Raw genomic sequence first — 14,269 nt, forward strand, 5'->3', positions numbered from 1 at the left:
CTGGAGGAGAGACAACACAAGAGAGTCATTTCTGTTGTAGAGTAACAACCTTTGGGTCAGGTAGTTTGGTCCATGAGTAGCGGGTAGAAAGGAGTAATGCTCACGTTCTGAAGACTGAAACTGGGGAATGTGCGTGTGAGATTATGTGAGTGAGTGTTTGTGTTCATACTCTGAGGTCTGAGGCTGGGTCCAGGTCCATAAGGCTCCTCCTCCTGCCCCTCCCCTTTCTCTGCCTCCCCAGCCGCCTGCAAACTGGGGAACTCCTGGTGGAACTGGCTGCTCACACGAGGGGCTCCTCCTTCTAGCTGTGGTGGCTTGCTGTTGGCCCAGGATCTGCTGCCCCCTATAGAGGACGAGACATCTGGGGGTTGGGGGGCAGCTGGCTTAGGCTGGGGCGGGGGTGTCTCAGACTGCCTGATACACACAACAAAGAGGAGGAGAGGGGAAAGGAGGCGCGAGAGAAAGAGAAGAGAGAAGTAGTTTATTATTATTAGGGCTGATAAGCAACATGAGGACAGGCCAGGTAACAGTGTGTGTGTGTGTGTGTTAGAGATTTCATTCAGGGGCAGCCCTGGTATCTCACCTCTCGTCTCCTCCCTCAGGTCTGGAGGCCCAGCCGCTGCCGTCCTTGGGGACGATGTTAACGTTGGGGTCGTTGCCCTTGTTCTCTGCCTTCAAGCTGGGCAGGTTGGCAGGGGGGGGCATGCGTCGACTGACAGCAACCTTACCCAAACTCTGGAGCCCATGTCTGGCAGCAACTGGACCGGGGGAGAGGAGAGGGCATAGAACATTAAGCAAGAAGCAGAGTTTACGCGTCACGTTTATTATAGCAAATCACAAATCGACCCCTAGCCACTAGACAAGTAGAGGCAGACGTGTATGTAAGTGAGTGTGTTTAGCTTGTGCATACCTGCAGTTTTCTGAGTCTCCAGAGACTTGCCCTTGTATGTGTTGAAGAGGCTAAGGGTTGCATACTTGGTCTTGCCATCCTTTGCCTTGGTGCTCTGCCCTGACTTCTCTGACATTTCGCTGGAAACTCATTGAGTCTGGTCCTCCGGTCTCACCTCCAGAACCAGCCTCCTGCAATAAAATATAAATCAAACTTTAAACATTTTGATGAGTCTGGTCTCATTATTACTCATTGTAGATTGATGGGGTATGTCGTGTTGCCATGCCGACCGCCCATAAAACAACAGGGTTAACCAATGATGTGTATAAACCCTGGATTACTGAAGGGGGGGCGCTGTATTGAAGCCACCGCACAGACATCTTGGCACTCCTCATCCATTGTAAAGAAGATTTGAAGCTATAGAAATGCATTAAGGTCTACATTCGTTGACATGTTTATCTATTCAGACACCTTAATGCATACTTTTAAATGATATCATGTGAGCTAAACATACAAATATATTTGTTTAAATCTTGAAGTATGCACTCCTACATAATGATGGGCGTGGCACTATCTGATATAAGTCAATGCCCAAATGGTAATTCAGGAACCACTTGTTGTGGCAGATATCGTGTGTCCAAAATCTGAAAACTTTGTTGATTGCAGTAAACAAAAAAAAACAAAAAAATAAATAGTCAATCGAATGGACATCTCCTCTAGGCATTGAGCAAACTCACTGTATAGGAGCAAAAGCAAACTCGCATAAACACACTTGTGCACGCACACAACTTCATAGCCACCCTAAGATAGCAGACGTCTGCCAGCTGAGAATGCAGAGGGGCTGGGAGAGGGGAAGAGTGAGAGATAAAAAGCAGAGCCACTTCCTCCACAAGGCAGGCCGGGCTAGCCCCTCAGCCACTGTGTGCCAGAGCCACAGCAGGAGGGACCCCAGAGAGGGACAGAGTCAATCAAGGTCACAGAAAGCAGCCAAAAAAATAAATAATATATATTGAACGCAATGTAGTCGTCTAGCTTACTATTTGGAAAACGAAACAACTGAACTAGGCCTATATGAGCTTGTTTCAGATCTCCATCCCTAACCTAATACATCAAGTTAGGTCTGACTACTAGGCTACCATTCATTCAACATGCCTTGTCATTAGTGAACTCACTATTATCACATCATTAGCAGCCTACTGTTGACATACAGATATATCAAGAGGACAGATCAAGAACTGATTAATTAACATAGGCCTACTAATCTTTAACAGTCCAACATAACTTTCTGTGAAGGACGGCATTAGCGGAACAGCCCTCTCTGCTATGTCTGTTTCCATCCACGCAGCGACGTGCACTGAACTACCGCAACACTGCACATGTTTCCTTGCTTGTCTGTGCGTTCGACCCTACCACCATTGCGGCGATCAAAGCATGTTCGGGCAAGAAAGTGTTCTTGCTAAGTTGTCTAAACGCAGTAGCCAATTACCTTAGCTGTAGGGACGCCTTAGCTAAGGAGCTAACTACTAAGTAATAGTTGTTAATGTGCTTGACTAACACAAACCATTTTGGAAAATGTATTTGGCAAACAGTTCTCCATTTTCCCTACCCTTTTATCCTAACACATCAGTGGTAGGGCTGGAAGATACGGCCAAAATATATCATGGTATTTGAAAACAATTGGACGGTATGACAGTATTTTATGTTTTTAATAATAAAAGTTCTAAATTTGCTTTATGAGTAGTGCGTGACCCTAGGTAGGCCGACTCCAGCAGCGGCTTCGTCGTCGAGTTCGACTGCCTGCAGTGAAAGGTTCCACAAATTGTTTGAGGGGTAGGAATGGGCCGATTTCTCAACCTCCTTCTCCGGTTGTTGTATTGGCCAGTCCAATGGTGAGAAATGTCTCAGTCCCTGGAGCAAAAACATTGTGCTATCCAAGAGCATCAATAAGCTGCTCCCAAACATTTTAAACCTGCATCAGGAAATTGTGTCTATAATAGTTCATGTGGGATTCAATGACATTATGAAGGGCAGCTCAGAAAAGCTGAAGACAGATTTTAAAGAACTGATTGGGTCTCTGCTTGACACCAACAAACGCCCCATAATATATGTCCATGTGTCCTCCCTAAATCATGGCATTGAACATTTAAGCAGACTTTTAGCCCTCCATAACTGGCTATGTGACTATTGCAGCTCTGTGGGTGTAACATTTGACTATTTTGATACCTCCTGGAAACAAAGCTTGTTTTATAAAGGTGGATGGGATCCACCAAAATCATTTGGGTTCCTGAATCCTTTCACAGCATTATAAGGCTGAGTTGAGACAATGACTTATCAATTACCCAAGCCCAGCTCAGTTAATGCCTACTCTTTTGTCGCTGAGTTGTCATAATGATATTTTCTTTTATTTTACCTTTATTTAACTAGGCAAGTCAGTTAAGAACAAATTATTATTTACAATGACGGCCTACACCGGCCAAACCCGGACGACGCTGGGCCAATTGTGCGCCGCCCTATGGGATAATAGGCTCATATAGGCCTATTATCCCAGGGGTGTTGGAAGACCATGTAAGTAACCTAATTTATGTCCCTCTAACTGCCCAGAAGTCCACTGTGTGCAGCTCACCCGGCACTAACATAAATAACATTAGCATGTCTACTTCTGCTAAGCTTCCCAGTAAAGCAATGAAAACAATCAAGCATCCCAGAAAAGTGCTAAAAATAGCCCATATTAACATATGTAGCTTAAGAAACAAGGTTCATGAAATCAATAATTTGCTAATAACAGACGACATTCATATTCTGACAATCTATGAAACTCACTTAGATAATACCTTTGATGATACAGTGCTAGCGATACATGGTTATAACATCTACAGAAAAGACAGAAATGCCAATGGTAGAGGTGTTGCCGTTTATATTCAGAACCAAATTCCTGTGAAGCTTAGAGAGGATCTCATGTTAAATACTGTTGAAGTAATATGGCTACAGGTTCATCTGCCTCACCTAAAGCCCATTCTTGTTGGAAGCTGATATAGACCACCAAATACTAACAGTCAGTATCTGGATAACGTGTGAAATGCTTGATCATTTATGTGATATCAACAGAGGTATATTTTCTGGGTGAATTTTAAATATTGGCTGGCTTTCATCAAGCTGCCCACTCAAGAAAAAGCTTCAAACTGTAACTAGTGCATGCAACCTTGTTCAGGTTATCAGTCAACCTACCAGGGTAGTTAAACAGCACAGGAATGAAGTCATCAACATGTATTGATCACATCTTTAGTAATGCTGCAGACATTTGCTTTAAAGCAGTATCCAAATACATTGGATGTAGTGATCACAATATAGTAACCATATCTAGGAAAACCAGAGTTCCAAAGGCTGGGCCTAATATAGTGTATAAGAGGTTATACAATAAGTTTAGTAGTAATTCCTATGTTGTTGATGTAAAGAATATTTGTTGGTCTGTGGTGTGTAATGAGGAGCAACCAGATCTGCACTTGACACATTTACAGTGCATTTGGAAAGTATTCAGACCCCTTGACTTTTTCCACTTTCTGTTATGTTAGAGCCTTATTCTAAAATTGATTATTTTATTTGTTTTACTCCCCTCAATCCATACACAATACCCCATAATGACAAAGCAAAAACAGGTTAAGAAATGTTTGCTAATTTCTTTAAAATAAAAAAAGTAAATATTACATTTACATAAGTATTCAGACCCTTTACTCAGTACTTTGTTGAAGCACCTTTGGCAGCGATTACAGACTCAAGTCTTCTTGGGTATGACGCTACAAGCTTGGCACACCTGTATTTGGGGGGTTTCTCCCATTCTTCTCTGCCGATCCTCTCAAGCTCTGTCAGGTTTGATGGGGAACGTTGCTGCACAGCTATTTTCAGGTCTCTCCAGAGACGTTTGATCGGGTTCAAGTCCGGGCTCTGGCTGGCCACTCAAGGACATTCAGAGACTTGTCCCAAAGCGACTTCTGCGTTGTTTTGGCTGTGTGCTTAGGGTCGTTGTCCTGTTGGAAGATGAACCTTCACCCCAGTCTGAGGTCCTGTGCCCTCTGGAGCAGGTTTTCATCAAGGATTTCTCTGTACTTTGCGCTGTTCATCTTTCCCTCGATCCAGACTAGTCTCCCAGTCCCTGCTGCTGAAAAACATCCCCAGAGCATGATGCTGCCACAACCATGCTTCACCATAGGGATCGTGCCAGGTTTCCTACAGACGTAACGCTTGGAATTCTGGCCAAAGAGTTCAAACTTGGTTTCATCAGACTAGAGAATCTTGTTTCTCATGGTCTGAGTATTTAGGTGCCTTTTGGCAAACTCCAAGCGTGCTGTCATTTGCCTTTTACTGAGGAGTGGCTTCCGTCTGGCCGCTCTACAATAAAGTCCTGATTGGTGGAGTGCTGCAGAGATGGTTGTCCTTCTGGAAGGTTCTCCCATCTCCACAGAAGAACTCTGGAGCTCTGTCAGAGTGACTAACCGGTTCTTGTTCACTTCCCTGACCAAGGCCCTTCTCCCCCGATTGCTCAGTTTGGACTGGCGGCCAGCTCTAGGAAGTGTCTTGGTATTAATTTTCAAAAATGTCTAAAAACCTGTTTTCACTTTGTCATTATGGGGTATTGTGTGTAGATTGCTGAGGATTTATTTAATCCATTTTAGAATAAGGCTGCAACGTAACAAAATGTGGAAAAAGTCAAGGGGTCTGAATACTTCCCGAAGGCACTGTGTGTGTGTGTGTGTGTGTGTATATATATATATATATATATATATATATATATATAAATAAATAATAAATTGGTCATTTAGCAGACGCTCTTATCCAGAGCGACTTACAGGAGCAATTAGGGTTAAGTGCCTTGCTCAAGGGCACATCGACAGATTTTTCACCTAGTCGGCTTGGGGATTAGAACCAGCAACCTTTCGGTTACTGGTACAACGCTCTTAACCACTAAGCTACCTGCCGACCCCATATATATATATATATATGATACACACACACACAGTACCAGTCAAAAGTTGACACCTACTCATTCCAGGTTTTTTCTTTATTGATAACATATGGAATCATGTATTAACCAAAAAAAGTGTTAAAACAAATCAAAATATCTTTTTTATTTTTCAAAGTTGCCACCCTTTGCCTTGACAGCTTTGCACACTCTTGGCATTCTCTCAACCAGCTTCATGAGGCAGTCACCTGGAATGCATTTCAATTAACAGGTGTGCCTTGTTAAAAGTGAATTTGTATTTGAGCCAATCAGTTGTGTTGTGACAAGGTAGGGTTGGTATACAGAAGATAGCACTATTTGATAAAAGACCAAGTCCATATTATGGCAAGAACAGCTCAAATAAGCAAAGAGAAATGACAGTCCATCTTAGTTTAAGACATGAAGGTCAGTCAATCCGGAACATTTCAAGCACTTTGAACATTTCTTCAAGTGCAATCGCAAAAACCATCAAACGCTATGATGAAACTGGCTCTCATGAGGACCGCCACAGGAAAGGAAAACCCAGAGTTACCTCTGCTGCAGAGGATAAGTTCATTAGAGTTACCAGCCTCACAAATTGCAGCCCAAATAAATGCTTCACAGAGTTCAAGTAACAGACACATCTCAACATCAACTGTTCAGAGGAGACTGCGTGAATCAGGCATTCATGGTCGAATTGCTGCAAAGAAACCACTACTATAGGACACCAATAAGAAGAAGAGACTTGCTTGGGCCAAGAAACACGAGCAATGGGCATTAGACTGGCGGAAATCTGTCCATTGGTCGGATGAGTCCAAATTTGAGATTTCTGGTTCCAACCGCCGTGTCTTTGTGAGCCGCAGAGTAGGTGAACGGATGATCTCCGCATGTGTGGTTCCCACCATGAAACATGGAGGAGGAGATGTAATGGTGCTATGCTGGTGACAATGTCTGTGATGTATTTAGAATTCAAGGCACACTTAACCAGCATGGCTACTACAGCATTCTGCAGCGATATGCCATCCCATCTGGTTTGCGCTTAGTGGGACTATCATTTGTTTTTAAACAGGACAATCACCCAACACACCTCCAGGCTGTGTAAGGGCTATTTGACCAAGAAGGAGAGTGATGGAGTGCTGCATCAGATGACCTGGCCTCCACAATCACCCGACCTCAACCCTATTGAGATGGTTTGGGATGAGTTGGACATATTGCTCAGCATATGTGGGAACACCTTCAAGACTGTTGGAAATGCCTTCTAGGTGAAGCTGGTTGAGAGAATGCCAAGAGTGTGCAAAGCTGTCAAGGCAAAGGGTGGCTACTTTAAATAATCTAAAATTTGACTGTTACTGTATCTATATTTACCAAAAAATACATAGGGCATTGGAAATGATGCAGACAATTACATTGACGGAAGCTATCTGCAATATTAAAGCTGATCTACCCCCTAAGAAAAAAATTAAATGAATAAAAACACTGCCTTATTCTGTCAAGTCCCACATAACCCAGCCATGCCCCCAGAATTCATTGCCCACCTGCTCAATACAGCCACACACCCTCAACCCAGCTTCAGTTCAAATCATATCCAGTCGTTTCTCTCTGCAACCCAGTCTCCAGCCTTACCTTGCCTTATATTCAGATTAAGACGTTTTGATCCAAATTGACAACACATACACTGAGTGTACAAAACATTAGGAACAGCTTCCTAATATTGAGTTGCACCCCCTTTTGCCCTCAGACCAGCCTCAATTAATTAGGGCAGTTCCACAGGGATGCTGGCCCATGTTGATTCCAATGCTTCCCACAGTTGTGTCAAGTTGGTTAGATGTCCTTCGGGTGGTGGACCATTCTTGATACACATGAGAAACTGTTGCGCATAAGAAACCCAGCAGCGTTGTAGTTCTTTACACACGCAAACTGGTGCGCCTGGCACCTACTACCATACCTTGTTCAAAGGCACTTAAATCTTTTGTCTTGCCCATTCACCCTCAATGGCGCACACACACAATCCATGTCTCAATTGTCTCAAGGTTTAAAAATCCTTCTTTAACCTGTCTCCTCCCCTTCATCTACACTGACTGAAGTGGATTTAACATGTGACATCAATAAAGGATCATAGCTTTCACCTGGTCAGTCTGTCATGGAACGAGAAGGTATTCCTAATGTTTCATACACTCAGTGTATAGCCCTTATAACTGTAACCCTGTCCCTTTGCCTCCAGGGAGAGCTGAGAGAGGAGAGGAAAGATGAGGAGCAGAAGGAAGGAATGTGATGTCACCTCTAGGCAGTAAGCAGATAAGTGTCCTGATTTGTTCCTTTGTTATTTGCTTTCAAGTACTTTAAGATTGCTGTAAATTATGGAAAGGAAACAAGGAAACCTTCTTAGACTATTGAGATGGGCCCTATGGCATGAAGCTACAGATGGACCCAAGACTGTGTGCAGTGCATTGTGCCAGCTGAGGAGGTGGATATCAGCTGAGTCACCTCTCACTGCCTCACAGTGATACAACAGTAGTCAGATAGTAGAGATGTGCACCTTTCCCTTTCGAGACGATTCGATATGCATCTAGATACATGGGCTCCGATACAGGAACGATACGTTTTAGTTTGAAACAAATCGGTTTAATTAGAGACCAAATCGATGCGATACACTAACATTTGTTGATAAACACATTAATTTTCCACTCCAATTTAAAATCTGCTGCCGAGCTGGGCCTCTTGTAGCTGGATCTGTCTGAGCTGACTTCTGTGTGTGTGTGTGTGTGTGTGTGTGTAAATGATGTACACTACCAGTCAAAAGTTTGGACACACCTACTCATTCAAGGGTTTTTCTTTATTTAAAAAAACATTTTACACTGTAGAATAATAGTGAAGACATCAAAACTATGAAATAACCCATATGGAATCTTGCAGTAACCAAAACAGTGTTAAACAAATCTAAATATATTTTATATTTGAGATTCTTCAAATAGACACCCAATTGATTTCCTTCTTAATGCGTTTGAGCCAATCAGTTGTGTTGTGACAAGGTAGGGGGGGTATACAGAAGATAGCCCTATTTGGTAAAAGACCAAGTCCATATTATGGCAAGAACAGCTCAAATAAGCAAAGAGGTAACTCTTTGTAACGACAGTCCATCATTACTTTAAGACATGAAGGTCAGTCAAAACTGAAAATGTCAAGAATTTTGAAAGATTCTTCAAGTGCAGTCTCAAAAACCATCAAACGCTATGATGAAACTGGCTCTCATGAGGACCGCCACAGGAATAGAAGACCCAGAGTTACCTCTGCTGCAGAGTTCATTAGAGTTATCAGCCTCATAAACTGCAGCCCAAATAAATGTGTCACAGAGTTCAAGTACAGACATCTCAACATCAACTGTTCATAGGGTACTGTGTGAATCAGGCCTTCATGGTCGAATTGCTGCAAAGAAACCACTACTAAAGGACACCAATAAGAAGAAGAGACCTGCTTGGGCCAAGAAACACGAGTGATGGACATTAGACCGGTGGAAATGTGTCTTTTGGTCTGGAGTCCAAATTGGAGATTTTTGGTTCAAACCGCTGTGTCTTTGTGAGACGTGGTGTGGGTGAACGGATGATCTCTGCATGTATAGTTCCCACCGTAAAGCATGGAGGATGAGGTGTTATGGTGCTTTGCTGGTGACACTGTCTGTGATTTATTTAGATTTCAAGGCACACTTAACCAGCATGGCTACCACAGCATTCTGCAGCGACACGCCATCCCAACTGGTTTGGGCTTAGTGGGACTATCATTTGTTTTTCAACAGAACAATGACCCAACACACCTCCCGGCTGTGTAAGGGCTATTTGACCAAGAAGGAGAGTGATGGAGTGCTGCATCAGATGACCTGGCCTCCACAATCCCCCAACCTCAACCATATTGAGATGGTTTGGGATGAGTCGGACCACAGAGTGAAGGAAAAAACAGTGCTCAGCATATGTGGGAACTCCTTCAAGACTGTTGGAAAAGCATTCCATGTGAAGCTGGTTGAGAGAATGCCAAGAGTGTGCGAAGCTGTCATCAAGGCAAAGGGTGGCTATTTGAAGAATCTCAAATATATTTTGATTTGTTTAACACTTTTTTGGTTACTACACAATTCCATGTGTTATTTCATAGTTTTGATGTCTTCACTATTATTCTGCAATGTAAAAAAATTTAAACATAAAGAAAACCCTTGAATGAGTAGGTGTGTCCAAACTTTTGACTGGTACTGTATGTCTATGGTGTATATACTATGTAGGCACCTGAGCTGAGCCATAAGGGAGACTAGGCATCTACCACCCAACTTCCACTATCAGATTAGGGGGGAATGCAGCCTGTTTTTTGTCCCCCCCATTTTGGTTCTGAAATCACCATCACCCACTAATTAACATGTCATTATTCAGGTTACGTGTTTATGCTACTAATGTATCAATATGTATTGTTTACAAATTAGCTATGACATAGCCAACGAATATATAGCACAACTTTGGATTTCACCTGTTTGGAAGTTAACGGAATTATCTCTTCTCTCGCTTCGGCCACGCAGTGCGCCTCGCAAAAGTGATTGCTGTCCTTGTTATACATTTATCGACATTATCCCAATCATCATCATCATAAAGGGAAAATAAAAATTAAACAAATACCTAACGCAACAATGCTGTAACGTTAGTAGGAGGAGAAGAAAATTGCTACTTTATTAACGGGAGCTGTAATGCACGAAGGGAGCACGAGATGCTCCAAGCAGAGCAGTAGCTCAAATGTGAGTGACGGGGAGCAGGGAGGGGGAGAGAGATAGCAACCAAGTTGAATCGCACTAGTAGACTAACTTACTGCTAGTTATTTATTATCTCATCTGATTACATAGTACCGGTCTTGACTGCATCAAACCGAAAGAAGCTAGTTAAGCTAGCGAAAGCTATGCTAATTGCGATTACATAACGTGAACTGCGCGCTTTCTCCCCTTTCGAGTCCTACAGTAAATAACAACTCGATTAATTGTATTAAGTAGCAGCCTACCTGTTGGCTCTTGGTGTTGTAGCCTGTCCTTCTCATTTAACTTTTATTTCTGTCATTATTATTCCATCTTCCATTGATTAACCTAGATATCTCCTAATAACTTGCCACACAGAGGCTCTAGTTTTATGACTGTAGCCTAGTGCCGGTTTGATGACTTGTCATTAGACGACGACAACAAGCAACACGCGTCATTCTCGTGAAAAGCAAGAGCACCAGCAGCATAAATTACTCTCCCTCCACAGGAAGCGCGATGTAGACCATCTGCCTTGTGAATTCACATGGAATTTTATTAATTTCTCTTATCGTTTTAACGGAAAACCGATTAAAAAATGGCAGATTAAACATTAAGAAGTGTTGTCCATTTGTCACATACCTAGTTTAAAGCAAAACTACCAAAACTATTGCTGATGGTCAACCTGAACAATCAAAATAAAATCTATAGTAATCCCCGTTCAGCAGATACAGTACAGCCAGATGAGAGTTGTGTCTCCGGTAGCTTACTTTTATTCCGGTAAAACAATTTAACAGCACATTATAACAATAACCTAGGCAAATGACAGGTTGTCACTCAACTAATAAAGCCTAATATCACTCAAGACATTTTAGCATTTGAATGCTGAAGGTGCCTCGCAGATGTGCAAGATCAGGAACAGGCCGCCTACCTTGCGTTGGTCAACGTGTGAAGCTGGGCACAGTGCGCAGTTTGACTAGGCTACTGATATCGCCTGGGGTTGTTTGGCATGCAAAATGACTTGTAGATCAATGAATGTCAACACAGTTACATGTAGTTTGACACTGAAAGTTGTCACAAAACATTATATATTTTCTAAAGGTAAAGAACGCAATGAGCCACAAAAAAAAAAAAAGTGAACCAGTGATTCGTTACGTTTGAATCGATTTTCTGACCGATGCATGCTACATTTGGATCGGTTTGGGGGTCCACGGACCCATGCACTTGTATCTTAAACATTTGAATAGGGGACCACCGATATGCCATTACATCCCTACCAGATAGCCACGCTACAGACAACCACTACACACCTACACTGATATTAAATAACTGGGCTAGTAAAACAGTCCCACAAATGGCTTCCCGCCATTTTGCTTTTATCCATCCTGTTTTCAGATCAGTAGACAGGAGGGAGAGGAGATGTAGCAAGGAAGACACTTTGGATTATTATTGAGATACAGCCCATCAAAAGTATTGAGCTGCAGCCTCTTGGAAGGAGGGAACATCAATATCACCTAGTCCATAGGGAGATGGAATTAGATGGTGCCTATCTTTCCCAGTAATAGAGAATAAGGCCTGCAGTCATCTTCATATAACATCAATTACAGAACAGATGGCATTAAATATGAACTAAGCTGGACTTCAAACTACTTTTGAACTATGAACATCAAAGTTTGACTTACAGGTGTACTATTCACAACTTTACACACTTTTTAGGGTTTCCAATGAGAGACTATTGCTTGAAACAATTTACTTTCCTATGAAATGGCCTCATCTGACCGACTGGGGATTCGGAAAGACACACACAAAAAAACCTTGGTCAGATAGGGAGGATGAATCACTTATTTTGACCATCTCCTCTGACACACCAGTCTGCACATTCACAGATGCACTCACTTCCTCACACACCCAAGGCCAGGTCAAATCTCTGCCTGGTCATTTGCATACCAGTCACATACCAGAGCGCTCAATAAATACATCTGCATTGTCAGTCATTGGGATCAATGGTACCTGAGGTTATCGACATACATTGTGGTTCATGTATCGACATACACCGTCATGTCCAAAACACAATAGTTAAAGAAATGTCTATGCAACGTCTTCAAACCTCAAACACAGATATGTAATATCAGCAATTGTTTAAGGCTTGGAGATTATAGTACAATCTCGGTGAAATGGTAACTAGTTCACCCGCAGGCCGTGCGATGCCTGGCTTCATGGACCATTTTAGGCTGAGGCAGGGTGGGTCACATCGGCCCGACGCGGGGGCCTCTTTTAGACCAAAACACCAAACCTAATCGAACACAAATTCACGATATCAAACATGATTCCTCACTAGTTACAGTATATTTGGATTGTTAACGGGCTTCAATCGTTCAGATTTAAAAGACACACTGCAGCATGGTGGGTTAACTATCTACCTTGAAAAGAGTCAGAACGTTGAGTTTCGGTTTTGAACTCAATTTGCTATCACCTCCACATTCGGTTTCGCAAACCTGCTTTTCACCACGAACTATTTAGCCAGAACATCATTGACATGGCGACCTACCCGTCACCGCCGGTCCCTTTCTTCTAGTCTTTCGTATGCCTCGTCTGGGTTCGGCCTGTTTTGTGCGAGTGTGTGTGTGGCCGGCGGATTACAAAAACTAGCTTGCTAGTTCGGCTAACGATTCTAGCTAGCGTGGAAGCTAGCATCCAACAAGCTCCTCTCGACTTGCACAGGCTTGTTGCTGTGCCTACACGGTGCCCGTTCTTTTTTCCCGGTAAGTCCTCCGTTAATCGGACGTTAACATGCTCTCGGCTTGTGTTCCTGTCTTCTTGCACACCCGTTGTCTAGTATGAGACAGTGTTAAGTGAGTGAAGGCGCCGCGGCCTGTCGCACAATCAAAGATGGCAGACCGCCAGCCCACTACTTACCACAGCCACAAAGTCATCATTCTGGCTAAACTCCGCCTATTTCTACAATTTATCTTCTTAAAATCTGATTTTAAACCTAACCTTAACCACACTGCTAACATTATGCCTAACCTTAAATTAAGACTTAAAAGCTAATTTTTGTTTTCATGCATTTTTACGATATAGCCAATATTGACTTTGTGACTGTGGTAACTAGTGACAACCCCAGTTACACTGGTGTCTGACATCATCACTCACAGAAGACGGCGGCTGCGGAGCATCAGTTTTGAAAAAGATTATGGATAGACTGACAAGATACATGTCTCTCCGTCCTAACTATGGGAGTCGTCCGCAAAACGGCGGGCTGTCTAGCTTCCGCCTATCCTTTCTTTGGATTGGTGGATACATCTCATTATTATCATCTCTTTTTGAATTTTCGATGAGGGTTGTTGACGTCAAACGCCTGTATTCAATGGTGAGAGACCCTATGCTACTAGCCTCATACATGAATATTAATTGGCATCTCGAGACAACTCCGATATAAAGTATTTTTTCTCAAAGTTTCCGGGATCTCACGTACTTACATCAGTACACTCCTAACAACTTTAGCATTACGAAACTTCTATTCGATCAAATAAATCTCACGTAGCAAATAAGCCATAAAAAAGTGTGTGGTCTAAATTCGACACTCATTGACCTCCATAAAAGAAACTCCTTGCTTGGTGAGCGAAACAACAAAAAACTCCACCTGCTGGAGAGA

The 14,269-nt window shown here is 42.7% G+C and overlaps 1 protein-coding gene across 1 annotated transcript in view; it reads right to left on the minus strand.

Annotated features, from left to right (window-relative positions):
• The window catches only part of LOC121540195 (protein PRRC2C-like), a 50,849-nt gene extending 37,338 nt beyond the window's left edge, over positions 1-13,511 (minus strand). The window contains 4 exon segments of the mRNA XM_045207819.1: positions 170-414; positions 584-758; positions 911-1,080; positions 13,163-13,511. Of these exon segments, the coding sequence (XP_045063754.1) occupies positions 170-414; positions 584-758; positions 911-1,025 (535 nt within the window). The 5' untranslated portion in view covers positions 1,026-1,080; positions 13,163-13,511.
• Between the last annotated feature and the right edge of the window lie 758 nt (positions 13,512-14,269).

The sequence above is a fragment of the Coregonus clupeaformis genome, chromosome 26 (assembly GCF_020615455.1).
Source record: "Coregonus clupeaformis isolate EN_2021a chromosome 26, ASM2061545v1, whole genome shotgun sequence".
In the NCBI taxonomy this organism is placed as follows: Eukaryota; Metazoa; Chordata; class Actinopteri; order Salmoniformes; family Salmonidae; genus Coregonus; species Coregonus clupeaformis.